The sequence below is a fragment of the Zootoca vivipara genome, chromosome 5, assembly GCF_965207765.1.
Source record: "Zootoca vivipara chromosome 5, rZooViv2.hap1.1, whole genome shotgun sequence".
Taxonomy (NCBI): Eukaryota; Metazoa; Chordata; class Lepidosauria; order Squamata; family Lacertidae; genus Zootoca; species Zootoca vivipara.
In genome coordinates this window covers 52,834,418-52,861,938 of record NC_142588.1, presented here as the reverse complement: position 1 = coordinate 52,861,938, position 27,521 = coordinate 52,834,418, and the positions used below count along the sequence as shown (strand labels likewise).

Here is a 27,521-nt window from a genome sequence, read left to right as displayed (position 1 = left end):
CAACCCACTGGCCTGGTTCACGTGACATGGTAAGCCAAACCATGCTTACATGGATTACATGACTTTGCTCCTTCCCAATATTTTTTATTTCTGTGCTATGCTGAGCTAAGCCAAGATTTGGCTTAGCACATCATCCAAACTGGACTTTGTGTTTTAGATCTTATCTTATTAAACCACAAGCTACCGGTATAGCCAAGAACCTATAGTTACCACAACGCAAGTTGCTGTCACAAGGAAGATGGAGCAAGCTTGTTTTCTTCTGCTCTGGAGGCTAGGACCTGAACCAATGGATTCAAGTTACAAGAAAGGAGCTTCTGACTAAACATCAGGAAGAACTTTCTGCCAGTAAGACCTGTTCAACAGTGGAACAGTCTCTCTTGGAACTCTCATTCCTTGGAGGTTTTTAAACAGAGATTGGATGGCCATCCACCTGTCATGGATGCTTTAGTTGAGATTGTATTACAGGAAGTTGGACTAGACTCCCATGGTCCCTTCCAACCCTACAATTCTGATTCTATGATACAGCATGAGAACCCTTATATTGCAACCTAAAGCTCAATATAATATGAGACATTCCTCCCCACAGTTCTCTGTCATTTTAACAAGAATCACTGTTAAATTAGTAACTGGCTAGTAAGCCAAAGTTATCGGTGGATGCAAATATTCTCCTATATTTGATGAATTTGGACAGGCCTTGATGTTGTCATAAATGCACAGGAAGATATCCCAAATTCCCAAAGGGTGCCAGAGACAGGAAAGTGGCTACAATTGCTATGATGGTCAGATCTAATCTTATTTATTATGCTGTGCATGTATGATCTAGTAACATTCCTTCTCTATTCTTAACTCCATTTTGAGCCTTAAAACACTAGTTGTCTTTCATAGACATGAACAAAATCACTACACAATTGTTCTTAGCAAAAAATGCTGACTACATAGTTCATTTGGGAATATCACAACTCTAAACTGCCCTGCTATCTTATAGCACATTAATAAGATAATCTTTAAGCTAGTTAATTAAGCTTAATAATACTCTTGTGGGGCAGATAAGTTACTATTATTTTGAACTTTGAACACGTTTCATGATCGTACCTATGGGGCATCCCCTAGCATCAGCCTGACCATAGTCTGTGGTTAGAAAGTTGAGCTATCTGATCCACTGGAATAAAGCGGCATGACAATTCTTACATACATATTTTTAAATAGCAATGCTGCTACTATAGTTGTTATAAAAACTTACCAGGCTTAGGTATTTCCAAACCTCTCTCTTGGTAGAAATCATGCATTTGCTTTTTCTCTCCTAAAAATATGCAATACAATATATTTGGGTTTGCTCCACATAGAAAATACAATGCATAGATGTGTGCAGAATCTGTGGCTCTCAGTATGCTATTGGGCTCCAACCCCCTCCGGCTCCAGCCAGGAAGGCGAACTATCAGGGATGATGGGAGTTGTAGTTCAACAACAGGTGGAGAGCACATGTTGCCCCACCCCCCACCCCAGGATAGATATATTTTCTCAAACTAGTTGGTTAGAGATACAAAATATGCTACCTAAAAAACCATCATTATCATTCAGAAGGATTTTCATACATTTATAGTATTGTGTCATCTAAAGATTCTCAAGTCAGCAAAAAGAGAGGAAAAGTCTTAAAACAGCAGCAGTTAAGATATATAGGAAACTTTAATAGGAGATCTGAAATGCCCAATGCATTCTTCGAGGTAATTACATCTTTAAAAGTTTATTAATGCAATTCTAAGGCTTTGATTTTTCCCACCATCAACACCTCTTAGCTTACTGGTGTTATCCCTCTCCCTTTCTGCATTCAAAATACTAGAGTTTTGTATTCCACAAAGCACTATTTGGCATTCATAAATTTAACTTGTCCCACTGGCATTGATTATGGTAGTCAATCTGTGAGCACACTGGTCTGCAAATGGCAGGTACAGTATATATTCATGAATTCAGTGAGAAGTTTTAGGTCCTTAAAAATATTAAAAAGATTCAGCAAGCCTTGACTTGATCCAGAGCTGACATTAAAAAGGATATAAATATTACACTTTAATGAACCTCAAACTTATTATACAAGTTATTGCCCCCGCCCCGGCTTTTCTGTTTCTTAAATGTATTATTTTCAAGGCATGTGGAATGTTTTGACAAAGACTTTGAGGAAGAAAAAAACAAAAAGTATGGAAATAGAAGCTACATGGGTTCTAGAAAGCGGCCACTAAATGACAGTGACCAGTAGGGGCAAATGGAAAGGAAGAGTGAAAAGGAAAGAGACCCATGTGGAAAAGGAACTATGCAGGTCAAAGAAACCAGCACTAGTAGGAATAAGGCTCCTTTGTCCAGCCACTGTTCACAATATTTAAAGCTCTTCTCCATAACCAAAATGCCTACAAACCTTATAAAATGAAAGTTGAGGATCTCAGATAGTTGTATGACAAACTACATGGCAGGGCTTGTGTTTCTGCAGTCACAGAAAATAGACACAGCCCTTATATCAAGAACCAAGGCAATTTAGGAATTATCATCTAATTCACAGCTAACACATTCTCTGGTGAATCTTATATTTAATTTTTATAAATAGCACCCTGCTCAAAATAAAAGACTTACTTTCTTCCAAGCTGACAACTAATTTATACACTATGTCTTGCAACTGTCGATCCAGCCTGCGGAAGTACAATAAAAAGGTTAATTAAATTAGTGATTGAATATGGGTTGTGGCAGTGAACTGGTGAAGAGCCACAGGGGAGGAACTAGAAGCTATTTTCAATGGCATACCGAGATTTGTAGGTTTCCCTATCTTGGGAAAGATTTGAGGTTCAAGACAACATATCTCAGTTACAAAAGCAACTTTACAACCATCTTTGAAGCAATGCATTGGTGCACCAGAGGAGATAAGAAGTCTCAAACAACCCTTGTGTGGGAAAGTTTCAAGACCAGGGAGGCAAATCTTTTGGATATGCAAAACTTTTGTTGGTAAACAATAAAGGGAATTAAGAATTGTGTGAGGTGCAATACCTTTTATGAGACAGCAACGTTTCCCTCCAGTGCATATAGCAAGTTAGAAGTATTTTTCAAGTTCCAATAATTTATTTTATTCAAAAATAGAAATATCAGTGTTATCTGAAAACCATTGCTTCTTTTACACACATACACAAAATATAGATAAACAATTATAATTAAAGTATATTACCTGATATTATAAAGGGGTTGCGTCTGATGTACTACAATGTTGCATTTTGGGCATCTGTTACTGTAGTAAAAATGTCTTACTATGCAGCTTTTACAGACTGTAGAAGATAAATTTTGCAGTTACAGGCCTATAAAGTAGTAGTACACAAGTTCCAAAGATAATACAGAATATATAGCATGTGTCATCTAAAATGCAGAGCAACTGTAGAAATAAAACGTGTGTGTGTGTGTGTGTGTGTGTGTGTGTGTGTGTAGGATAAAAACTTTGCATAAGATTTTCAATAGATTTCTGCCCTACTTTTCTATACAAAATTTCAAAGGCTTACTAAAAGCTTACTGAAAAAAAGTTATTAAGAATAAGCCTTGAATAGGGGTATGCAATATGTATTTACTTGATCTCAATCTCTCCCTTTCCATACTGAAGGATCCACAACATGTTTACATAAAATAACACAATTTTTATTAAGGCTGATTTTAGCTCAGGCATAGGCAAACTCAGCCCTCCAGATGTTTTGGGACTACAATGTCTATCATCCCTGACCACTGATCCTGTTAGCTAGGGATGATGGGAGTTGTAGTCCCAAAACATCTGGAGGGCCGAGTTTGCCTATGCCTGTTCTAACTGCTCCAACTCCCAATGCTACTCTGAGGTGGTATATAACCCACCCCCTCAAATTACTGCAACTCTTCCCACTGTCTTTTATCTCTTCTTACTCTCCCAGCTGCTGCAAACGGAATGGTCTGTTGCCTAGCTGGACACTCCTTATTCCTTTTCACTGTCAATATGGGTTGTGTTTTATTTTTTTGTCAAAATGCAGATCGTCTCACAGACTAAGAACTGAAAGGGAGGAGCCAGGTGCAGCAGCTGCACCTAAAACAAGCTGTACTTTGAGGTAGAACATGTGCTTTTGTGCAGAAAGACCTGGGTTCAATCTTTTGCATCTATATTGTATGTGTGTTTAGGATCAAATACCAAAGAATGTGAAACACCTCTACCAGAATTTAGAAAGCTGCTATCAGGCAGAGTAGAAAAACAAATACTCTGCCCTGATTAAAGGCAACTTCCTAGGCTCCTAACCAGCAGGCAATATGAAGACTCTGGGCTGGGCAAGTATGGTACATTTCTTGATCTGCACAGCAGTAACATCTGTGTGCAGTACCTCAGGCTTCTGCTGTCACCCAATGACTCCAGGGATTTTTGGATTACAGAACCCACTCTAGATCTGCATATATATGGTCATCTACAGACTAGCCATGACAAACAGGTTAAGGAGCAGCAGAAGCTCAGGTCAGGGTCACTATTTAATGAGAAGAAAATGTGCTAAGATCTATTCAGGAAGCTGAATATGAAAGGCAAATAAAGGAATGATTTATTTTAATTTATTTCAGAACATGATCATGGAGAATTTTGGGGTGGGGTAGTATAATCCAAGACATAGCTGGATTGTTTAGAATTTCCAGGACCCCTCTTAAAGGCATCCACCACCATGCAGTTACCACAATTAATACAACATTGTTTTACATTATCACCAAAACGTACTTAGGCTTGATATTTCTGCATAGATGACATCAAAGCTTCTGCCAAGAAAGAAATTAATATTAGTACTTACATGTATGAAGGCACTCTGTGATAGTTGTGGCATCTATGAAGTACCCTTTGCAGATAGAACACATTATATATGGTATCAGCTCAGAGAGGTTAATCATGCGCTGCAAACGTGAAAAAAGGAGGGAAATAGCCATTTTAAAAGTTTTGCTTGTTACCAATACAAAGATGTGTATTGTTTATTGTTTGATTAAAGCACAGTATTAGAAGTGAAGTGGTGGTTTTCCTGAACACGGTCTTTTTAATTTTGTTGTGAACTGCTTTGGGAACCATTTAAGTGAAAGCATATGTAAACATATACTGTAGAATAAATAAAATAAGAGGATAAGAAGAGCTTCCTGGAACAGGCCAATGGCTCATCTTGTCCAGTATCCTGTTATCACAGTGGCCAACCAGATACTCATGGGAAACCGGCAAACAGAACCTGAGCATCAGAACATTCTCCCTTCCTGCAGTTTCCAGCAACTGGTATTCAGAAACATTACTGTCTCTACCCACGGGAGATGGTGAGGGATTTTTCACTGGGGACACACAATAGAAGTCACATTGTAAGAAAACACAGAGCAAGGAAAACATATATAGGAAAGGGCCATAAACTCTGTGGTAGATCATCTGCTTTGCATGCAGAAAATCCCAGTTCAATCCTTGACATCTTTAGGTAGGGCTTTGGGAGACCATTGCTCAAAACTCTGAAGAGTTGCTGCCAGTCAGTGTGCACAATATTGAGCTAAATGTACCAATAGTCTGACTTTGTATAAGGAAGCTTCCTATGTTCCTGATCCCACCATTTCCAAGGAACTTACAGGGGAAGATTAGGTAAGAGAAAGAAGCCCAAGAGGTATCCAAGGAAAGTCAAAGCTGAGCAAGGCTCTGAATCTGAAATCCCTATCCAGCTCTCTAGCCACTGCACCACATTGGCTATATTTGGCACAGGGCATCATAGGAAGCGCTGTTTACATATTTATATCCCCATCCTTTCATCAGCGAGTTCCAGGAAAAAGTAAATGTGTTGCCTGCTCCCACTTTCATCTTCACAACAAGCCTGTGAGGTAGGCTAGGCTGAAAGATGGTGATTGATCCAAGGCCACGCAAGGAGCTTCACAGCGGAGGGAGGATTTGAACCTGCTTCTTCTCCATCCTAGTCCGACGGAATCTCACCCCATTGTGTCTGTTTCACCCAAGGGTGCCCCTTAAGCGCACTGGCTCTTGTTTTACCTCATCCTCATCTTCGCCTTCCTCCATCCCAAAGCCCCCGAAGGGGTCCGTGGACCCCCCTCCTAGAGGAGCTGCTGCTGCTGCTGCTTCCTCCACCTCTTCTTCCTCTTCCTCTTCTTCCTCATCCTCCTCCATCTCTTCGTTGCTGGACTCAGAGCGGCTTCCCCCTTCGAAGCGGGAGTTTTCCCCAGAGCAGCCAGGGGCTTCCAGGCCCGCTATCGCTTCTTCATCGTCTACGTCCTCCTGCTCTTCCTCGCCCAGCCCCTCGCCGGCCACCTCCACCTCCACCTCTTCGCTCATCGCCCCGGCTTTGAGGGAAACAAATGCACAGGCCGCTTCGACCGACAAGGAGCAACCGAGGAAGCGCCTGGGGGGCGGGGAGGGCGAACGCAGTTCACACCCAAAGGAACTATTCCTGTCCTTTCTTTCCTATGTCTATGAGCCTTCCCTAAATGTGACTACAGATTCAAGACGCGTGCGCAAAGCCTATTGGCGCGCACGCTTCTAGGGCATGTGTCTCGTTCACATACAACCCCTATGTACTCTGGGAAACTGAGTTTTTTTCCCTCTATCGCAACGGTGAGCCAGGACTCTAGGTGTTTTTTTTTACCTGTAAGCCGCCTTGAGTTCCAGTTACGGGAAAGGCGGGGTAAAAATAAATATATAACAACGACATCAATATAGCAGCACTTGGTCTTAAAACTGAATTTTGATTCCTATTATGAAATACATAAAATGGTTTTCTTAAACTTAACGCGGGCTACTGCTTAACAGCAGTTTTGATTAGACAGTTGAAATGGGTGCATAGTGAAATCATTCTGATGCCAGTGTTGGGAAAAGGGTCAGTATTTAGTGCTTGTACAACATCATTATTATTACATATTTGACTTTTTAGTAACTCGCTACGAAAAATCTAAGCAATTTACAGAACGGGGATTATATAATATACCGAGGTCCAGCTAAATAAATTAAAAAAAATAGCAAACACGTTGTTTAGAATTGGCTTTTAAGTGTGTGAGGGTGCAGAAGACGGAAATAAATCACCATTCGAGTTTCACAGAAAAGTTCTTTTATTTTACAGTACTGTATTTTATTTGAAATCATTTCCCTCCAGTGGAACAGGAAGTGCCGTAAAGCGCCGCCCTAATTGTCGCTAGCAGTTCTTGGCCTCACGGCTGGAGACCGTGCCCTCACTGTCGCAAACCCGCGGGCTGCCTGAGTTGGAGGCGAGGCTGTCGGGTTCCATTATGGCGGCTCTGCCGGAGGAGCCGGCCGAAGCAGTCACCGTCAAGCCGGACCCCGACGCTGGAGCGCCGCCGGCACCACCCGCTCCTCCTCCCGCTCTCCCTCAGTCCCCGGCGGCAGCAGCAGCAGCGACGGCGGTAGCGGGAGCCGCTGCTGCTCCCTCTGCCCCCTCGGCCGCCGCTCCTCTAGCGGAAGGGGGCGAGTCGTTGGCGGCAGGAACCGACGCGAAGCCGCCGGTGGCGCCCAGCCCTGCGCCGCCCGCTTCGCAGCTGCCCACCGACCGGCAGACGCTGCTGGCTGTGCTGCAGTTCCTGAGGCGCAGCAACCTCCGCGAGTCCGAGGAGATCCTCCGCAGGGAGGCCCGGCTGCTCGCCGACGAAGTCGCGGCGGATCCCGGCTCCTCGGCGCCCGGAGTCCAGGCGTCCCATGGCGGGGAAGGGCAGGAGCCCGGCGTCGGCGCCACCGGCTCTGGGGAAGCGCTGCTCGGCTCGGTCACCTTTGGCCAGACCGGGGCCACCATCTCTCCGGGCGCTGCCGCGGCGCCTCCCGCAGTGGCCTTGGGGCCGCCTGGGAAAGGTGAGCAAGGGGGTCGCTCGCAGGAGGGACCTTTCATATTTGCACTGGCTCCTTTGTGACAGCTGAGATCAAAATCCAGATTTTAAATTCACATGCTGTTCTACATTGTGGTCACCTAGTGTTATTGCACAGGATTCGTTCTGCGAATGGTAATGACTTGACCAATTTATCTGTTTAGGGAAGCTTTTAATGTTTGACAGGCTATTGTATTTTAATATTTTGTTGGAAGCCATCCAGAGTGGCTGGGGAAACCCAGCCAGATGGGCCGGGTATAAATAATAAATTATTATTATTATTATTTATTATCTTGGAGTACATACTATACGTTAACATATTTTTTTGTTAATCGGCTTGCTCTTTGGGGGCACACCTATAAAGCTGTTGTTTATATTTTATTCTCCCAAGCAATCAAAGTTAAAGTCTACAATAAAACTAGATTTAAAACCACACATAATACAAAAGGAATACAAAGTGTAGGCTACAACTTAAGTTTCAAAATAACTAGGTGAGAGACTTAGTTATCACCTTTTATAACTACATTTTGGGAAGTAGTATAGGAGGAATTGACGCCACTAAAAGAATATTCTGTAGAACAGAACTCCCATCAGCCTTAACTAGCATGGCCATGATACGGTAGGAGTTGTAGGTAAGGGGCTATACTGACTTCATAAACTGCTTATGAATTATATGTGATCCTGAATTGTAATAGTACAATTGAGCTTAGGGTATGATTGAGTGATGTCAATTTTTCATGTAAACATTTAGTTGAAAATGAATTTGTTGCAGCATGTTTCTTAGTCATTTGCTCTGTGCCATTACTTATTAAAAGGGATAGAAATAGCCCTGTTGCTGTACATGACAATTTATGCAGTAGTATAAAGGGGAAGGAGGTTCTTGTCTCAAGAAGCTTACACAGTTTAGAACTGAAATAGTTACAGAGAGTGCAAACATTGATTTATCCTTTGTATGTTAATGCCTTGCAGTTGGAGTCTTTGTGGAAGATCAGCCAGATGTAAGTGCAGTACTGTCTGCCTACAATCAGCAAGGAGACCCAGCGCTTTATGAAGAGTACTACAGTGGACTGAAACACTTCATTGAATGTGCTCTCGACTGTCATCGAGCTGAGTTATCACAGCTTTTTTATCCTCTCTTTGTACATATGTACTTGGAGCTAGTCTACAATGGGCATGAAAATGAAGCAAAGTCCTTCTTTGAAAAGTAATACCATTTTGTCCATTAAGTCTCTATTTTCATGTTCTTACTATTAGGTAGATAAATCTACAAATTTGTTGGTTGCAGATGTTCACAGTTAAAGTGTGTGAACTGGAAGTAGAGTCTGTAGCATTTACGCTAAGGCAGGTATCCAGAGGAGGAACAAAATAATCCTGAGATGCCGAAAGATTTTTAAGTCCCTCTCCTGGCAGTTAGGTCTTTCCTGCAAGTGTGGGCTACTGGATGCCTGCAACCACAAAATATATGCATTCTTTTAGGAGGATATATTGATAGATGCCATATAACATGACTTAAGACATTCCCAGTTATTACATAGATTATTGTATTCCAATGACTAATTATTATCCTTATGAGGCAGCTTTTTATGTGTGTGCTAATTTGTTTAATTATGAGGTTAAATGCCAGTTCTAGTGATGTCTGTGTAAAGTTCTGAAACTTCTAGGTCTGAACCATTTGATAACATTGCTCATTTCAGTGACTTAAGGGAGTTGAACCAATGAAATACTCTGCATTGTCTCCTGTTATGGGCAGCAAGCAAATACATACATGGCCTTTTTGGAGGAAAATTACCTGTGCCCAAGGCTGGGAAATCCTAGGTATCTGGGACTTGAATTCCTAAACATTTATGTGGTTACTTAGGAATCTGAAATGTTTTCCCAGCCTGGTCCATTCTGGTTTTATGGGCTAATATAAAAGGCCGCTGTTTGTAAAAGCTAGCTATTTCTCATAGCACCTGTGCTTCTGTGCTTTAGAATTGTGGCTTTCTTCTGGTATAATGAACTATGTAGTAAGGGTTTACCTTGAAAGTCAAGTACTTTTGTGTGATTCTAACCTTTTTCTAGGTTTCATGGGGATCAAGAGTGTTATTATCAAGATGACTTGCGTGTACTGTCAAGTTTAACCAAAAAAGAGCACATGAGAGGGAATGAAACAATGCTGGATTTTCGAACAAGCAAGTTTGTGCTGCGAATTTCCCGTGATTCTTATCAGCTATTGAAGAGACACCTTCAGGAAAAACAGAACAATCAGATCTGGAATATTGTTCAGGAACATCTTTACATTGATATCTTTGATGGAATGCCTCGCAGTAAACAACAGATTGATGCTATGGTGGGAAGTTTGGCAGGAGAGGCAAAACGGGAGGCTAATAAAGCAAAGGTATGAGGTTGATAAATACGTAACATCATGAACATTTTGTCAGGGATGTATAGATTGTCAGTTCTATGTGAGTTCTCGGCTTCTATAGATCTGCAGTTGGTATAACAGTTTATGCTTCTGGATAAGAATTACAGTAGCTAAACACTCTTACTTATCATTACTACTGACAGCAGCTCCTTGTGCTAAACTAGATGTTGTTCTGGAAAGATAGCCAATTTTCCAGAGCAGTTTACATTTATCTGCCACATATTTGCCAAAATGGCAAGTATCTCTCTGAACATTGTCTTGGCATTAGGGATGACTTATATCAGATGTTTTCATATGTTCTGCCTTTGTTCAATGTATGATACAGAAAGTCTAAGGAGTTGCATTTGTCACTGACATCTGTGACAGATTAGCGGTCCAGTTTACATGTTATTTTAAAGCACAGTTAAAACTTAACTGTTGTTCCCACCCCCACCCCCACCCAAGTACTTGAAAATTGCTGAAAATTTTGATGGACCACTCTTCGTAGAGATGTATGTCTTAAATGAAAGCTATTGTGGTCCACAGAGAAACATTCATATTATTAAAAGTAATTACATTGATCTAATAAAACTTATTATTCTGCTCTACCAGTTCTCTGCTTCATTAAACTTTTCTTTTTTTAATTACATGACTTTTCTTCTTTTGGCTTGTAGGTCTTTTTTGGCCTATTAAAGGAACCAGAAATTGAGTTGCCTTTGGATGATGAAGATGAAGAGGGGGAAAATGAGGAGGGCAAGCCAAAGAAGAAGAAGCCAAAAAAAGACAGCATGGGATCAAAAAGTAAAAAGCAAGATCCAAATGCTCCTCCACAGACTAGGTAATGCTGGAATTTGAAACATCTCAATTCATTTTCCATCTTCCTTTTTTAGTCTGTGCCAGTTCAGACTGAAGTGGACAGCTGACATTGCTGAACGCTCTTCTACATAGAAAACTAGCTGTCACAGAAAAGACTTCTACCCCAGTCTTTTACCTGACATCTAGCTTTGTGTGTGGAGGATAGGATTTTTTCCCCTTCTGCGTGGAGGAGCATTCAACCATGTGAGCACTCATGCTCTCTGATGTGATACAGACCAAAGGAAAGTTTACCATCTAGGACAGGCATCCCCAAACTTCGGCCCTCCAGATGTTTTGGACTACAATTCCCATCTTCCCCAACCACTGGTCCTGTTAGATAAGGATCATGGGAGTTGTAGCCCAAAACATCTGGAGGGACGCAGTTTGGGGATGCCTGATCTAGGAACTAGACTGTAGTCAATATTTCCAGCACTCCCTTTTGATAAGCATTTGCTCAGTTAATTTGATTCTTAAAAAATGTTTTGGAGGTTTTGTTTCCACTAGGAGATGCATTGCACTGATGTAAAAAGCTTGTATCATTTAAAGCAGGGTTCCTCAAACTTGGCCCTCCAGATGTTTTGAGACTACAATTCCCATCATCCCTGGCCACTGGTCCTGCTAGCTAGGGATCATGGGAGTTGTAGGCCAAAAACATCTGGAGGGCTGAGTTCGAGGAAAGCCTTCCTCTATGAATATGGAGGTGTACATAAAAGTAACTTCCCTTATATTGTAAAAGAATTGGTAGAGTTATGATTTTCCTAATTTTGTCATTAGGAAATAAGCTTGTTATCTGCCCCCCCCCCCAGACATTCAAAAGTTGGGTTCTTTTTTGGCCTCTGTTCAGTCACTGCTCATGTGTGATTTCCTGGCATCAATGAATCTTTTGTTTCGTTTTTGGTTTTAAGTATGTTCTTCTGTATACAGAATCCCGCTTCCTGAGCTTAAGGATTCGGATAAGCTGGACAAAATAATGAATATGAAAGAAGCCACTAAACGTGTACGTCTTGGTCCAGACTGCCTGCCTTCCATTTGTTTCTACACATTCCTTAATGCATACCAGGTCAGTTGTGGAATTGGTAGTGATACCAAAGTATGACATTAGGCAGAGGGCAACTGGCGGTGGCTTTGCCAGAATAGCCTCAGCCAAGTGGGGGAGGCCTGGTGGGTTTAATTCTCCACTCCTTGTCTATAGCAGTGGCTCCCCAGTTTCAGACCATTCTCTCCCTGCCCTATCTGCAGATGTTGAGGGTTCTCTGATTTTCACTTATTGGACAAAACTTATGGGCAGGAAGGCTTTGTCTTACTTCAGGTTGGGAGGCAGAGATGGACATCATTCAGAAACAGCAAGGGAGTCTCACTATTTCGAGTGTCTCCACATCCTGGTATAAAGTGGAAAAACAACCTCTTCCCCTTCTCTCAAGTCCTCTGCATTTGCCAGAGGACTCAGGGGGGGTTGGGTAAATGGTGACTACAAAAAATCTGTGCCAGCCAAAAGGTGGATCCTTTCTTAAAAAACAAATAAAACGTCTGCCCAGGTTTAGCAACATTTGCTTTACTTTCTTTTTTTAATGGCTATATAGTTAATTTTGTAATATGGTAATTCTCACCTTTGTGTTCAAAACTAATGGTAGATGGCTAGTTCTTGGGGAACAACACTGTGGTTATTACATTCTCAGCCCACATATAAAACTTCTTCAATGGTGATTTTTGCATGAACAGGGCCTTACAGCAGTGGACATTACAGATGACTCTAGCATGATCGTTGGAGGCTTTGCTGACTCCACTGTCAGAGTATGGTCTGTGACACCCAAAAAGCTACGCAGTGTGAAATCAGCAGCAGGTAATCAGAATGAACTCTCGTCCTAATTTACAGACTCACTTCTGATCGAGGATCACATGGAGGAAGGTTGCTCAGTTTAAATCCTTCCATTGGAATAGCAATCCTGAGCTAATGAGCTGAAATTATTTTGAGTTCATGCATTACAGCTTTAGCATTCATATTTATTTACCAGTAACTGCTGACAATAGAACCTACCAAAATTAATACAAATGGTTTTTGCATGCAACTACTGACATTAGGGGGGGAAACTATACATAAGGATCAATACTCTATTTAGGGGAGATGTTGTGATACTTTGGAAATAAGACAATATTTATTTTGTGTTATTCTACTTCCTTGTTGTAGAGCACTGTGTTTTTTGCTAAGGAAGATATGCTAATGCAGATTTTTTTTCAAAATCAAGTGGTTCCAGGAATGGAGCAGAAAATGCAATTGAAAGTGTTCAGACCTATCAGCTTAGCAAAATGGTTACCAGTGGTACTCTGGTATAAGCATCACAGACTTCAGTGAAGCCTTTCCCAACCACATGCCCTTCAAATATTTGGGACTGCAGCTTGCTTCAGCCATAGCCAGCACATCTCTGTTGGCTGGAGCTGATGGAAGTTACAGACAAGCACATTTTGAGGGCACCATGTCTATATCATTGAAATTGAGAGTTTAACAACAATTTTGAGGTGCGTTATTTGTAGAAAATCATGTTTTAGGCCATTGTGGTATTCTGATACAATCAAAAAGGCATTTGCACTTTGGTAAGCACTACTAGCAATCTACATGAAGATAAACTTTAGGGTTTTTTCTTCACAGATCTCAGTCTCATAGATAAAGAATCAGATGATGTTTTAGAAAGGATCATGGATGAGAGAACAGCAAGTGAGTTGAAGATTTTATATGGTCACAGTGGACCTGTCTATGGTACCAGCTTCAGTCCTGATAGGTAAAACAATAGTTATTTGTGGGGGGATCTCTTAATACAGTATTCTTTAAGCAGAGTATCCACAGTTACAAAAAGTATTTTTCTGGAGACTTTTGTACAATTTGAGTCTACCACCTCAGGATAGATGAATGAGACGTGATCCTGTGGACTATGAAATTTATGTTGCACATCAGAAGGAACCTCATGAGCTAAAATCCTCAAACTGCTACAGGCGGTGGCCATTTTAGGCATGTCCAGTTGACATGTGATTGCCAACATGAGAGTCCTTTTGGACCTGGAAGAGAGCGGAATGAGGGGTGTGGCGTGCTTATGCACATTCAACCAAAGCGTGCAGAGACCAGGAACGAAACCCCCACACAAAATGGTCCATCTGTACGAGCATATTTTTTAATCTGAAGGTCCCATCCTTCAGCTGAGCTATGTACAATATCAAAAAACTTAGAGTTGAAATAGTACTTCACATTTGTTGTTTACAAAAGTGCAATGGGCTAAGCCAATGTCCACTTAATATCTATGAATCTCAAACCCACCTATAGCCCCTGAAGTGTTTTTGTGTATTGGACAATGAAATATATACCTCTTAAAATATTGGTTTTATTTCTTTAAAGCCTGAGCAAGCTTTCTTAGATGCAGGAGGGTGTTCACATATTTTTAAACTAGTAAATGATATATGGAGGAATAGATCTTAACATGCACATGAATAGATGAGTGTTCTATATTTCATATTATATCAGTTTTAAAAATATTGTATGGAAAACATGAATATGAAATAACTTCTAAGAAACAAGGAGGATAGCATTCTGAGGAGCATGTTTCAAAACCCCTCCATAATCTCTGGACAATCCTGTAATTCTCCAGAGCAGTTTGAGGGTGCCGGGGGGGGGGCTTACAGGCAATGTTGGCTACAACCCAGTAGTTTATAATTTTGAGGTTATATTGTTAAATTTTAATTCTTAAAAACAAATCAGGCGTCAGCCAAGCATCGAACAGTAACCAATCAGTGTAATGGCTAAGAGGATGTAAACATAATAAATCCTTAGTTCCTGTGTCATCTCAGCTGTGATCTTATTCTTTTAGCTTCTTATATGCAAAGTGGGGATAATCCTCTCCTGAAGTGTGTTAAAAGCTTTGATGTCTTGAAATGTGTTATTGAGAGGTTTAAGATTGAGTATAGCTTCAAAAATACCTTTTCTGATTTTTCTTTTCTGTCAGGAACTACTTGCTATCATCTTCAGAGGATGGCACTATCAGACTGTGGAGCCTCTTAACCTTTTCTTGTCTAGTCGGATACAAAGGACACAACTACCCTATATGGGATACACAGTTCTCTCCCTATGGATATTACTTTATATCTGGAGGTCATGACAGAGTGGCTCGGTAAGAGTCAGCATGAGTTTCCCATCTCAATGTTAATCTGTAGTTCTGTCTTGTCAGTTGGTGATATCTCCTTGTTGCTGACTGCTATATTTTATTTAGGGCAAGGGTAGGGAACCTCTTACCCACAGGCCAATCTTGGCCTGCAAGGTCCTTTCCCCCAAACTACACCCACTTGTATCTCAACAGATATCACTGGGTGATGTCAGCTGACGAATGGGGGGCGGGCAGGGTTCAATCCTGCAAGAATCTATTTTGCCATTGTGTTCCCTGTGGGAAACATGCTGGTAGATTCCTTCAGCTAGCAGGATTGAACTCTCTGCTTATCAGCTGGTGAATGCAGAGTTCAGTCCTCATAGTTGTTGCTTTGCCAGTAGTTATACTTCCGTTTTCGTAACCCTCTGGTTACGTAAACTGCGGGATGCGTGCATGGCAAACCCGGAAGTATTTTACTGGGTTTCGGTGTGCGCGCATGTGCCGAAACGGTGCTCACGTTGCGGAAACCTTGGGATGTGACCAGACTTCCAGAACGGATCCCATCTGCAACCAGAGATACTACTGTATGTTCCCAGCAGGAAAGGCATTGGTGAAGGAGACCCCTTCCCCCTGCCTCAGAATAACTTTGATAGGTGAATCCACCTATCAGTCATCTGACATTAGATGATTGATAGGTGGGTGGCCCCACCCACTTGCCAAAGGTACCATATTTTGTATATGGTATACGACCCTTTTATATAAGACGACCCCTACTTTTTTAAACCCAAAATTCAGACATCAGGTTTTTGGGAGGACACACACCCCATTGCAGGTCTGGCCTGCTGTGCCAAAAAGGTACCTCATCCCTGTTCTAGGATATATCCCATAAGACATTTAATAAGACTAAAAATAATACTAATCGCCATTTAGGGTTTTTTTTAATACTAGAGAGGGAATTAACCCCCTCCCCCCAATCTCTCTTAACTCCTCAGCTCAGTTTGGAGGCACTTGTGAAGCACACATTCCCTTGCCATCAGGACGTAAGGAGTCTTGTTATGTATTTCTTTCACATTTTTGAAATGTTCTTTGTACCGGTTTAAGCTTGTGGGCTACGGATCACTACCAGCCTTTGCGGATCTTTGCTGGCCATCTTGCTGATGTCACATCGACGCGTTTTCACCCAAACTCCAACTACGTTGCTACAGGCTCAGCAGATAGGACTGTGCGGCTGTGGGATGTCCTGAATGGGAATTGTGTCAGAATTTTCACAGGACATAAGGTAAATTAATGTGAAAATAGCACTGAAATACATTAGTTGCAGAAAAATGGTAACTGTAGATGGCTGAAACCTTTGCACACAGTAGTAGAAAATAGTTAAAAACTGACCTGTTGCTCAGTTTCCTTTTGAACTTATCTTTTAACTTCCCACTGGGAAAGAAGAGGTCATCTAAGAAGAGGTGATACAGAGTGCTCTGAAATGACATTATTTATTTGAAGGGTGCTTGCTAAGTAAAACAAGGCATACTGTTGACAGTTTTGTTTTTGGATTTTATATATAGGATTTTCTGTAGCTTTGAGTTATCATTTCTAGTGTAATTTACCTTCTAGTGTAATTTACCTTGTAGGTGATACATAACGTGTTTCTCATAAAATAAGACGTGCCTATAAAATAAGCCATGGCACGATTTTCTTGAGGCAACAAAATATAAGACATACCCCCAAAATAAGCCGTTATGGGGTAGTGGTGGGAGCAGGTCTGGATGGCGCTTCTGTAAGGAGCCGGCAAAAGCTGCAGCGGGACCCAGCAAGAGCCGCAGCACGCGGCGCGCCCTGACTGAGTGGGAGCCAGCGAGAGCCGCAGCGTGCGCCGAGCCCCGACTGAGCGGGAGCTGGCAAGGGCCGCAGCGTGCGCCGCACCGAGCCACGACCCAGCCGGACCCAGCAAGAGCTGCAGCGGGTACTATACTTAATAAAAAAATAAGACATCCCCTGAAAATAAGCCGTGGTGTGTTTTTTGGAGGAAAAATAAATATAAGACACTGTCTTATTTTAGGAGAAACACGGGAAGTGTTGTTGCTGTTGTTAATAGGCTTATTTTTGTTCCAGGGACCAGTTCATTCATTGGCATTTTCTCCTAATGGAAGATTCTTGGCAACTGGGGCAACAGATGGAAGAGTGCTTTTGTGGGATATTGGGCATGGTTTGATGGTTGGAGAATTAAAAGGACACACAGACACAATCTACACACTCAGATTCAGTAGAGATGGAGAGATTTTAGCATCAGGTATTTAAGTCAATTTCGCTCTGGAATCTATCACCTGGAATCTTAGACTTGCCTCTATTTTGACAGCTCAGTCTTCCATTTAGTGAGGAATTGTTAATGCATAGAATACTCATTTAATACTTTAATTTGCTAGCCTTGTCTGTTAACTAAAAAAACTGAACCTAAAGGACTAGATGGTGCCATATCCAACCAACTTTCCATGTATAGCAGCAGACTGGCAAATGGTGAGGGGAGGTATCATGTACTGCACCTGTGGGAAGCCAGATAGCTTGGGAGCTGCAGGAGAGGCCACATGGCGCACAGCTTTGTCCATAAACACACTGCTTCTACACTGTACCCCCCCAGCATCCACCACCTGAGGCTAACAGGCCATCCCCGAACTTCCTTTTATGCAATTATACACCTTTTGAAACAAAGCTATTATCTACGGTATGTATTTACCAAAGTGGACATGCTAAATTAGGGCAGGCTTTGCAGAATACTTTAAATATTTTTCTCATCAGAATTTGGCTTTTTTTTTAACCTATTATGAACAAGAAGTGAGCCTTTCTGAAAAAGTAAATGGGTTTAGAAGTTTAACCGTCCTTATTCATTCTCACCCACTGTAATTTTATTAGCATCAGCCCCCAATCTACCCAAATATATACTTTTTACTATTGCTGGGGTTTCAGCTTGTATCTTTTAAACTATAAATTATGAGAGTGGGACGTGCATTTTCTGTCCTGTTACTAGAATTTTAGAAACATTGGGTCGTATTCTACAGAGTCCATAGATGAGTGAAATGGGTTCCAACTCATGCATTAGGACTTCCTCTCCTCCTCCTCCTCCCCTGCAAGCAGGTTGGAGGATCTTTGAAATGGCTTTATCTTTGAAAGGCTATTAACTACTACAGAGTACTTAGCAGTGAATATAAGTGATTAGTATTTTTTAAGATCCTCAGCTTGACAAATGGGTTGTGGTGTATAGTGGATGTTTTTTCTTTATATCCAGAATTAAATGTTATGTCCTGTTAAATTAGTTTTCATTTTTCCTAGGTTCAATGGATAACACGGTAAAGCTATGGGATGCTGTGAAAGCCTTTGAGGACTTAGAAACAGATGATTTTACTACAGCCACTGGACATATAAACCTGCCTGAAAGCTCTCAAGACTTGCTGTTGGGTACATACATGTCCAAATCGACCCCTGTCACACACCTTCATTTTACCCGCAGAAATTTGCTTCTTGCTGCTGGGGCATACAGTCCTCAGTGAACCACCAAACTACAAGACTTGATTGTACAAGTATCATGTATATCTTAGAATAACTTGAATTAATGAAGACCACAATGTACATATTATACAAATGAACTGAACTTGTCTGCCAGAACAAACGGTGCAAACTGATGATGATTCAAGCTACACCTTCAGAAACTGCTATTTTAAACACCCCACCCCACCCCCAGTGTAAGTGTTGAGACATTGACATCATAAAAATAGGGGAAGAAACATATACATGTGGTATGGCTTTTTAAAAGAAGTAAACAGTATATGGGAATACCTTGCTTAACCTTGTCCACAAAATGGCAACTGGCACTACAAAACTGTAGTGCCAGTTGCATATGGCAAAGTTGTTTGAACAATTTAAAAGCACTTAGTTTGGCATTAACACAGGTTTAATCAGTACCCAAAATTTTCTTTCCCAGTAAGACTTGTTCATATAAGTTCTTCAAGAGTGGAATTTGTCTCTATGGAGCTGTTACTTAAAAAACTGTGAAGAGGCCTAAGTAGTTATCTGACTTATGTAAGTACGGTAACCTAGTTTCTTCAAAGCTGAAAAGCACAAATTGAACAAGATTGAAAATTTCTAAACGTAATTACCAGTAAATTAAGCAGCATTTTAGGAAATGCAAACAATAATTGAAACCTTTATAACTGAAATTTCGCTTTCCTAACTATTTTGGATACAAAAGGTATACCAACCTCCCCCCACAAGAAACTTGAATCACCCCCCTTAAGTATTTGCCGGGGGGGGGGGAATACGTTTTGAGCCCTTTCCATAATGACAAAGCATAAATGTCATTTATGCTTTCTGTGAAAAATTGTGCCACAGCTATACACCAATTGTTGAAAACTAGTATGGATCCATTAGTTTAAAAACACTGCCATGGTTTTGCATTATGTACAGTTTTATACTTTTGATATTTTATAATAAAATCTATTTTGTGCCTGTCTTTCAGTTTCATTTGCTCACAAGGGCCTTGTTTTTACCTGTCTGAACCTATATTCTATAGTTCCAGCAAAAGCAGCCCTTGTACTACAAGCTTTTATCTTCAAAGACAAAGCAAATGAGAGAATCATGATTTTAAAGAAAAAAATGTGAGGCTGCCGAATACTTCTTGTGGAAGATTCCCACTTACATAATTCCAGAAATGGTGTAATGCTTTGTCAAGTTTACAACTGGATTTTTAAAATGTATGTATAGAAACCAGTGTTTCAGGGAAGCCAGTTAGTCACATCTTTTAAAATGGGGGTGGGGAACCACAGGCCTGAAAGCAGTCATCTGGGCCTCTCTGCCTGGCCTTTGCAAGTCTTCTCAGGCCACAAGCCTACCCCAGCCATATTCTAGTGGCTGTACTTTGTACTCTTGAACAATGATAATGTCTCTTTTGATTCCCTGGATGGAGACTAGAGGGATGTGTGTAGAAATTAGCAAACTGTACAAAAGTAAAAAATGCATTCTTTGACCCTGCTCACTACTAGCCTCTAGGTGACTGATTAGAACATTTGTCCATCAGAAGGGGCCTGCAGGTCACTGGAAGTACAGCATCTGGGATGAAATGTATATGCAGCATCATAAAGGATGTTTACTAAGAGGTAAATTGCAGAAAGTGGTGGAATTTAGGCCTGGTTTGAGTCTCAACACTAAATATGTTTTTGCATTACATAAATAAGCAAGCCACTTCTGGCAGGACTGCAAGATTAGAAGCTTCCCTTTCTACTTTCAATTTAATTATATGTACTGTTGCATTTGAAGCCTTAACAGTAGTTAATCTTTACTATGGATTGGTGAATGATCAGTTCATAAACCAGTTTCACTAAACCATAGGTAAGACTACCCATTTTTTCTCCATTTGGACATAATAACCACAACTGGTTAAGAGCAAGTGAGAGCTTTGTGACCCCACAATGGATGCAACCCACGATCCCGATTATCCATCTGCATTTCACTTCGCTGTGCAGAATGGGGCAGACAGATATTTGCTCAGAAATAAGATCAGTCAAGTATTCTAACACCTATCATTCAGCACCATCCACATGTTTAAGACACAGGAAATAGGATCATGTTCCTCCCCTACTATAAATGGAACACGAATGGTTGTAATGAAAGCCACAATTTACTTTTGGAACAGAATGCAGTGTAACATTTATCCTAGAGATACAGTAATGCCTAAGGATGTATCCATCATTTCTCAACACAGATTGAAAGGGCTCCTTAACTGAACTGTACACACCAGAACTTTGCACACTGTTTATATGTAGGACAGTCACTTCTGTAATGGCAATGTGTACAGATGACAAACTTCATCACTGTTCATGATTTATTGAAGTGTACATCAACTTCTAGTTATATTATGTGCATGGTCCAGTGTCAACATGTCAACCTGTCAAAAAAATAAACATGATTCAGTTACTATATCTTGCACAACTTCTATTTATTAACACACAGTGGCAGTATTTTGCCCAAACCAGGAAAATTCATATACTGGCTTGTTCTGAAGCCATTAACCAGTTTCCTGGCTCAGACAAAATGGGAAATTACAGTGGTACCTCGGTTTATGAACACAATCGGTTCCGGAAGTCTGTTCATAAACTGAAGCGTTCATAAACTGAAGCGAACTTTCCCATTGAAAGTAATGGAAAGTGGATTAATCCGTTCCAGACGGGTCCGCGGAGTACTCAACCTGAAGCGTACTTAACCTGAAGCATGGCCTGCACCTTGTCTGTCTGAGTTATGGTCTCCCTGTCCAGGGTTTATACAGTGGAACCTCGGTTTACGAACACAATCGGTTCCGGAAGTCTGTTCATAAACTGAAGCGTTCATAAACTGAAGTGAACTTTCCCATTGAAAGTAATGGAAAGTGAATTAATCCGTTCCAGATGGGTCTGCGGCGTTCGCAAACCGAAAATTTGTAAACCGAGGTGTTCGTAAACCGAGGTTCCACTGTATAGTTAACAGAAGACTTCCTGGTTGGTTTGCTGGCTCACACATTGGGGGGGGGAAGGTTAAGGCTTATTAAGCAGATACAAATCGGGGATACACTGTACTAACATGAAATAACAGGCTATTTAGTTGGGCAGAACTTAAAGGTATGCTCACAACTGGATGTCAAGAGGATATGAAAGCAACCACTTGCCCTTATTTCTGCATTAATATACTCTTTTGTCATGCCGCTCAGTGAAGAACTGAGTGACATAAAATACTGTAGGATAAAAATGCACATGCTGAGCAATTGCTGCTATCTGAACTATCAACATTTCCTTAGCCAACTCTATTAAGACATCTATGAAATTTAAACTCATGGCAAACATCTCAGGTTTCAAACACAAGCAAATTAACTTTGCATATCCTGTATCAAATTCTGGTACTATGCATCTGCTCCTGGTGTTTGATTAGCTGAAGAATACAGTGTTCTGCAAACTTTGTTATGCCATTTAAGAAAGCAATTCTATGTTCAAGCTGAGATTAGAGACAACAACATATGATACAATATTCTTGGTAAAAAATAACTTCATTCATGTTGCAATCTGCTTAAAGCCCTATGAAAAGATTTACTTGTAACAATACAAGTGCTTAGGATCCTAAACTTGCATTTGACATTTCATGTACAGATACCTGTATTTCTGGAGGTTTTAAGCCCTACTGGCATCAGTAAAATATGGTAGACACTTACCCATCTTATTTCTGTGTCACAGCTGGAGTTTGCTTCTTAGGCCTCAGTTTAAAATACAGGACGATAGTTGCAATCGTTGCATATGTAGCTATAACATACTAAAGACAGAAAATGATAATATTCCTCTGATCAAACACATTTCAAAGGCTTGTTTTTCTGTTATTTAAGTGCAGGAAAAAGAGAAATGGATTATTAAAAGTACCTGAGTTTATTAAAACCCAAATCTGACAGGAGGGCAGGGCTGCCCACCTGTCAAATCACCTAATGTAATAATGCTACCAAGTGACACCACCTTGGATGCAAAAACATCACCTTCTGAAGTGTGTTCCGAGGAGTTTTTATTCAAACTTATTAGAAACGTATTTCAAAGTGAAGGCCACACCTTCACCTGCCTGCCATCTGACATCACAGGATACCAGAGGCAGGGCAAGTGGTTTGTGGTATAGAGCCTTGCAAACCAAATTAAGATCCCTGCCAAGCCTAATTTGGCCTGTGTGCCAGAGGTTCCCACCCCACACATTCCCATATCAATTCAGGAACTTTTGAGAATCAACTTCTTTTTTGTTTCATAGCAGTTATTTAACTGGATACTTACATTTCTTCTGCCTGTTATGGTGTAGGTATTGAAGTATTTCTGAAACCCTGTGAATTGGTGTTGTGACCCAGCATCGTGCCCTGCCATCACTATTAGTCCTAGATTAAAAAAAAGAAGTTAGTACTGCATCTTTTTTTAAAAAAAATCTACCAGCCAAAAGTAGACCAAAAAAATCTTCCAGCCAAAGTAGACCAACTTCATTCCAATTATTTACAGTTCAGCATGAAAGCATTAGCTACTAAAACTAAAACTACATAGGAGGATCTATTCAAAGCTGTTATTCTTAATTGTTTGCTACATCTAATACCAATATATTTTATGGTGCTGACCTTCAAACAATAATGGTTACTTCTGAAGTTGAGAGCAATGCTTCAAGAAACGTAATATGGGCTTGTAAATAACTAATTGTTTAGCCACCTGAGCCTCCATAGAGCAGGTTACGGATTTGCCACTATTCATATGCATGGGTAATAATAATAATAGATAACCTAATAAAAGTTGCATGTATTTTAATTGACATTAGAATACTTCATGCAGTAAATTTATCTTATCATTCCAGACTACAACTTCTGTACCACCTATACTTGGTTGAGTCAATGACCAACAAGACCAACAACTGTAGTTTCCCACCCCAAGGAGTCAGGCCATCGATGTCATAGCTAAAAGCATAAGTCTGGGCAGAAAGCAAGCGCTTTCAAAGAGACCTTCAATCACTGTTGTTCAGCAAGAAGTGGAAGGGAATAGGCACCAACCATTGAAACATTCAAATCAATTCACTGAGGAAAGCTAGTTAGATCTAATATAGCAGACCAACTTACCAAATGTTTCTCAACTGCAATTAACACAGATTATCTCCTCAACAGGTGGATTGATTTTACACTGCAAATCTGGCGGAAAAAGGAGAGACAGCTCATCCTCTTGCAAATTCAGGGACATTATGGAGTCATAAGCAAAGCCAACCAGAGTCTGGTGCTATGCATAACACCAGAACTTCAGAAAAAGGAAACCACTCTGTTTTGCATATTCTCATTAGTATATTTCACTAGACAGAAAGTTATTTTATGCATCATTGTTTACTAGTGAAATAATAACCTTTCAACAGTTCAAACTGCTCAGTACTTTTCAATCAACATAATAGAAGCTCCTTTAGACCTCGGCTAGCTATTACCATTGAGCTAACTTTAGTTATTTCATATGAACAGCAACCTGCATATAAAGAGTATCAAACGCTAAATTACTCTATGTACCAACCAATGAGATTCATAACGAGTTTTGAGGACAACACACAGAATAGAAAATGACAGCCTAGATCCCTCGGCCAGGTCGGAAACAGGAGCACAAAAATGCTGACCCTTTGGACCTATGCAGTAGCTATTGGCTTACTAAACTGAATTTCAATTGCCATGGCAAGGTTACTCCTACCAGGGTGTATGTGTGTGTCACAAGACACTAACAGGGCCTCTACTCCTTTTACCGATGCTACTCACACTCCCCAACAAAATTAACCTTCTGCATAACCGAGCCAAATCAGCGCCCACCGCAGTTATTACCCGTTTCTCCTCCCGATAACAACCATTCAATGTCCTTCGCGTGCAAGATGGCGTCGCTCAAACAGCCGTCCTTTCCGCTTGCCTCTGATTGGCTGAAGCGCGCCGCCCTGCAGAGTAAGGCGGCACTGCTTCAGAAAAGTATGGTGTGATTGGGCAATTTGCGTGTTTGTCAAAGTTACCGGATTCCTTTCGCTCTGTGACGACTAATAAACCGTCCCGCGAGTTCTACCACGGCCCGGTTTCCGTAAAGCCCACTTCCGGTTGCCCTTTGCTGGCCTTCGAATTCGTTTCCGGGTTACGGAGCAGATGGCTGCTCTCACTCGTCAGGCGTGCCAGTGACTTGAAGAAGCGTGGGGGAAAGGTACATAAGCTGAGCTCTCTGGAGAAGAGGGATAATGAAGGAAAGGAGGGTGGGCTAAGGAGAGGGGACCGAATCCGACTGAGCTGGGGATTGAGAAATACGGCAAGGTGGGTTACACGTGTAGAACTAGCGTGGCGGGTTCGCCGCCGGAGTGCCTGCTGTGACGCGTCTCCGCTCTTCTGATTGCAGGATCTCTCACAGAAGACACGGGAGGGGGGCTGTGTGGCTTGATTTAACTTCTATGCAGAAAATTCAATAGTCTGTAACCCTAGAAATCAGGGTGTGGGGTGATCATACGGCTTCCCACCCTCAAACTCTTTATTTTGCTAAGGGGTTGGGGGACGGTGGAGTGTGGAGTATGGACGACCGTCTGTGCCCCACTTTCTTCCCACTAATGCCATCACCCCGTTTGTTGTTATTTATTTTTTAACATCGAAAGCTGCTTTATGGACATAAAAGCAGAGTGAAAATAGTGCTCTTATCTGCCCCAGCTTCCACTTTGTGCCTTCTGAGCTACATAAAAATGTTTATATTTTAAATAAAGCATAGATTGCTAGATTTTTCTGAGTGTATGTGGGGGAAATGATTAAAATCCTGGTATGGTTATGAAGTAAAGTCACTTGGAAGAGTGCATGTTGTTTGTGAAATGCTCTCTTCTTAGTTTGTCATATTTTAAAATGCAAAAGTTCTGGGTCTCTAATAGCTGCACAACAGCCAGAAATCAGCAGGTGAGTTATTTTCTTGGTGCAGTGATAGAATCATAGACTTGGAAGAGTACCCAATCATAGAGTTGGAAGGGACCCTGAGGATCATCTAGTCCAGCCCCTGGGGTGCACCCATGCAGGGATCAAACCTGTGACCTTGGTGTTATTGGTACCATGCTCTAACCAACTGAGCTAATGGTAGAAAAAACTGTTTATTGATCTCAGCTTATGTTGGCATTTGAATACCTAGACTCTTGGTTCATGAAATAGCAATTCTTTGTCACTTAAGAACAAAGGAAGACTAGCTTCTTTTTGCATTCAGTTTTGCATTCAGAGTTTGCACATCAAAGATTAACAACATTTATAAGCTCTTAGCGTCCTGATCCTCTCATGAATGTTACCTTGTTTTAGAGAATCAAATCATCTTCAAAATCTTTTAAAGTCGGTTCTCCTTCTAGAAATGAAAATGTTTGTGTTGATTTTGCCATTTTGAACACAATTTGTATATGCAAATAACTTTGTTGCTTCCATTGGAGAAAGACAACCATGTCATCTGTAGAAGAGAATTTCCCTCGAGGTGGCCCACAAAGGAAAAGTCAAGAAGAAAAAGCGGCCAGACAGTCAACAGTGGACCAGGATACTTTATTCAAAGTATGCAAATTGTGAACATATTTAGTTGCCTTCTACTAAGTCAGATCATAGGTTCATCCTGTAGCTTATTATTGTCTATTCTGCTTTGTAGCAATTCTCTCTAACTGCTTACAGAGGTGTTTCTCAAACCCTCTTACCTGCAGCAATTTTAACTGGAGTTGCCAAGGATTCAGCCCAGACTCCTCAGCATTCAATGCATATGCTTTATCACTGTGCTATAGCTCCAGATTGATGCACTGACATTGTTCTTAAGAATAACACAATAAGTGGTTCTGGGAACCCTTCAGGATAGAATAGAAATGCATGTGCTGTATAAACAAGTTTCCTGCTGATTAAAACTAGTTTCTGATTTTGGTTCATTTCAACAAGCCAGAGTTTGGCCTGGTTTGGGCATATCAACAAATTGTGGTTAGTTTAGTTTAAACTCGAAAGTGAATGTTTCAAATTTCTTCCAGTGATGTGTATCAGTAGGAGAGAGGAGGTGGAGCACTTCAGCCTCAATGTTGAGCTCACTTGCTTCTATAACACTAAACTGGGTTAGTGCAGGAAATTGTAGATCTCAAGATGTTATTTTTATTTATTTATTTATACCCCACCCATCTGGCTGGGTTTCCCCCGTCACACTGGGTGGCTTCCAACAAATACCAGAAAACATTAAAATATCACAGATTAAAAACTTCCCTAAACAGGGCTGCCTTGGGGGGCTGCCTTTATGTTGTTGGTCTCCAACTCCCACCAGCCCTAGCTACTATGGCCATTGGTTAGGAATGATGGAAGTTGTAATCCAGCAATATCTGGAAGGTCACAGGATCTCCATTCTTGTTTAATTTTAGATCTGTACTGCTCCTTTGAGTTTCAGACCAGGCCTTCCTTAAGATTAAACTCTCTTAAACATGCTTTCCTGCAGGTTACATTCATGGGTCCCTTTGCAGCTGTAAAACTAAACTAATGTTTTAGGGAAACAACTGTCTTTTCAAAATCTTGAAACGTCTTTCTTTTTTTTAACTGTCTTAGACGCAACATGAAGAAGTGACCAAGAAAAGAAAGAAAAACCATCAAGATGAACCGAAGCCAAAAAAACTCAAGATTGAGAAGAAAGCTGTTGTAAAAATCGGTGTTAAACATTTTGAATTTTTAACAGTTGAGGTTGGTCTATAATTTGTATTATGGTTTCTTTTCACGCTGTGGCAAATAACTACACAATAATAAGTAGTACCATTTCAAATAG

The 27,521-nt window shown here is 41.0% G+C and overlaps 4 protein-coding genes across 8 annotated transcripts in view; 2 read left to right on the top strand and 2 right to left on the bottom strand.

The window, feature by feature from the left end:
• PCGF6 (polycomb group ring finger 6) overlaps positions 1-6,507 on the bottom strand; it is a 29,866-nt gene extending 23,359 nt beyond the window's left edge. The window contains exons 1-5 of the mRNA XM_035133104.3: positions 6,020-6,507; positions 4,809-4,908; positions 3,200-3,296; positions 2,617-2,672; positions 1,241-1,300 (exon numbers count right to left, since the gene is read on the bottom strand). Coding sequence (XP_034988995.1) covers positions 1,241-1,300; positions 2,617-2,672; positions 3,200-3,296; positions 4,809-4,908; positions 6,020-6,319 — 613 coding nt within the window. The 5' untranslated portion in view covers positions 6,320-6,507. The remainder of the gene's footprint in view (positions 1-1,240; positions 1,301-2,616; positions 2,673-3,199; positions 3,297-4,808; positions 4,909-6,019) is intronic.
• A 79-nt stretch (positions 6,508-6,586) lies between these two features.
• TAF5 (TATA-box binding protein associated factor 5) lies at positions 6,587-19,711 on the top strand. Its single transcript, XM_035132635.3, has 11 exons — positions 6,587-7,840; positions 8,824-9,058; positions 9,916-10,231; positions 10,912-11,075; positions 12,017-12,152; positions 12,812-12,932; positions 13,737-13,866; positions 15,079-15,243; positions 16,318-16,495; positions 17,323-17,500; positions 18,535-19,711. Exons 1-11 carry the CDS (start codon positions 7,267-7,269, stop codon positions 18,750-18,752), a joined length of 2,415 nt encoding a protein of 804 aa, XP_034988526.1. The 5' UTR covers positions 6,587-7,266; the 3' UTR covers positions 18,753-19,711.
• Positions 19,712-20,856: 1,145 nt separating this feature from the next.
• On the bottom strand, positions 20,857-24,625 carry ATP5MK (ATP synthase membrane subunit k). Of its 3 annotated transcripts, none has more exons than XM_088670642.1 (5): positions 24,515-24,625; positions 23,846-23,914; positions 23,028-23,125; positions 22,433-22,530; positions 20,857-21,142 (listed from the first exon to the last, which is right to left on the bottom strand). In XM_088670642.1, the coding sequence occupies exons 3-4, from the start codon at positions 23,112-23,114 to the stop codon at positions 22,438-22,440; spliced, it is 180 nt and encodes a 59-aa protein (XP_088526768.1). In that variant the 5' UTR covers positions 23,115-23,125; positions 23,846-23,914; positions 24,515-24,625; the 3' UTR covers positions 20,857-21,142; positions 22,433-22,437. The 3 variants fall into 3 exon arrangements, with proteins under 3 accessions (XP_088526768.1, XP_034988530.1, XP_060130695.1); XM_035132639.3 differs by having other exon boundaries at positions 24,578-24,625; XM_060274712.2 differs by lacking the exon at positions 23,846-23,914 and having other exon boundaries at positions 24,578-24,625.
• A 166-nt stretch (positions 24,626-24,791) lies between these two features.
• The window catches only part of PDCD11 (programmed cell death 11), a 28,391-nt gene continuing 25,661 nt past the window's right edge, over positions 24,792-27,521 (top strand). Inside the window, exons 1-3 of one of the 3 annotated variants that reach the window (XM_035132632.3) lie at positions 24,792-24,938; positions 26,183-26,293; positions 27,308-27,439. In XM_035132632.3, coding sequence (XP_034988523.3) covers positions 26,189-26,293; positions 27,308-27,439 — 237 coding nt within the window. In that variant the 5' untranslated portion in view covers positions 24,792-24,938; positions 26,183-26,188. Of the gene's footprint in view, positions 25,046-26,178; positions 26,294-27,307; positions 27,440-27,521 lie in introns of all 3 variants that reach the window. The other 2 variants (XM_035132630.3, XM_035132634.3) reach the window with 2 other exon arrangements.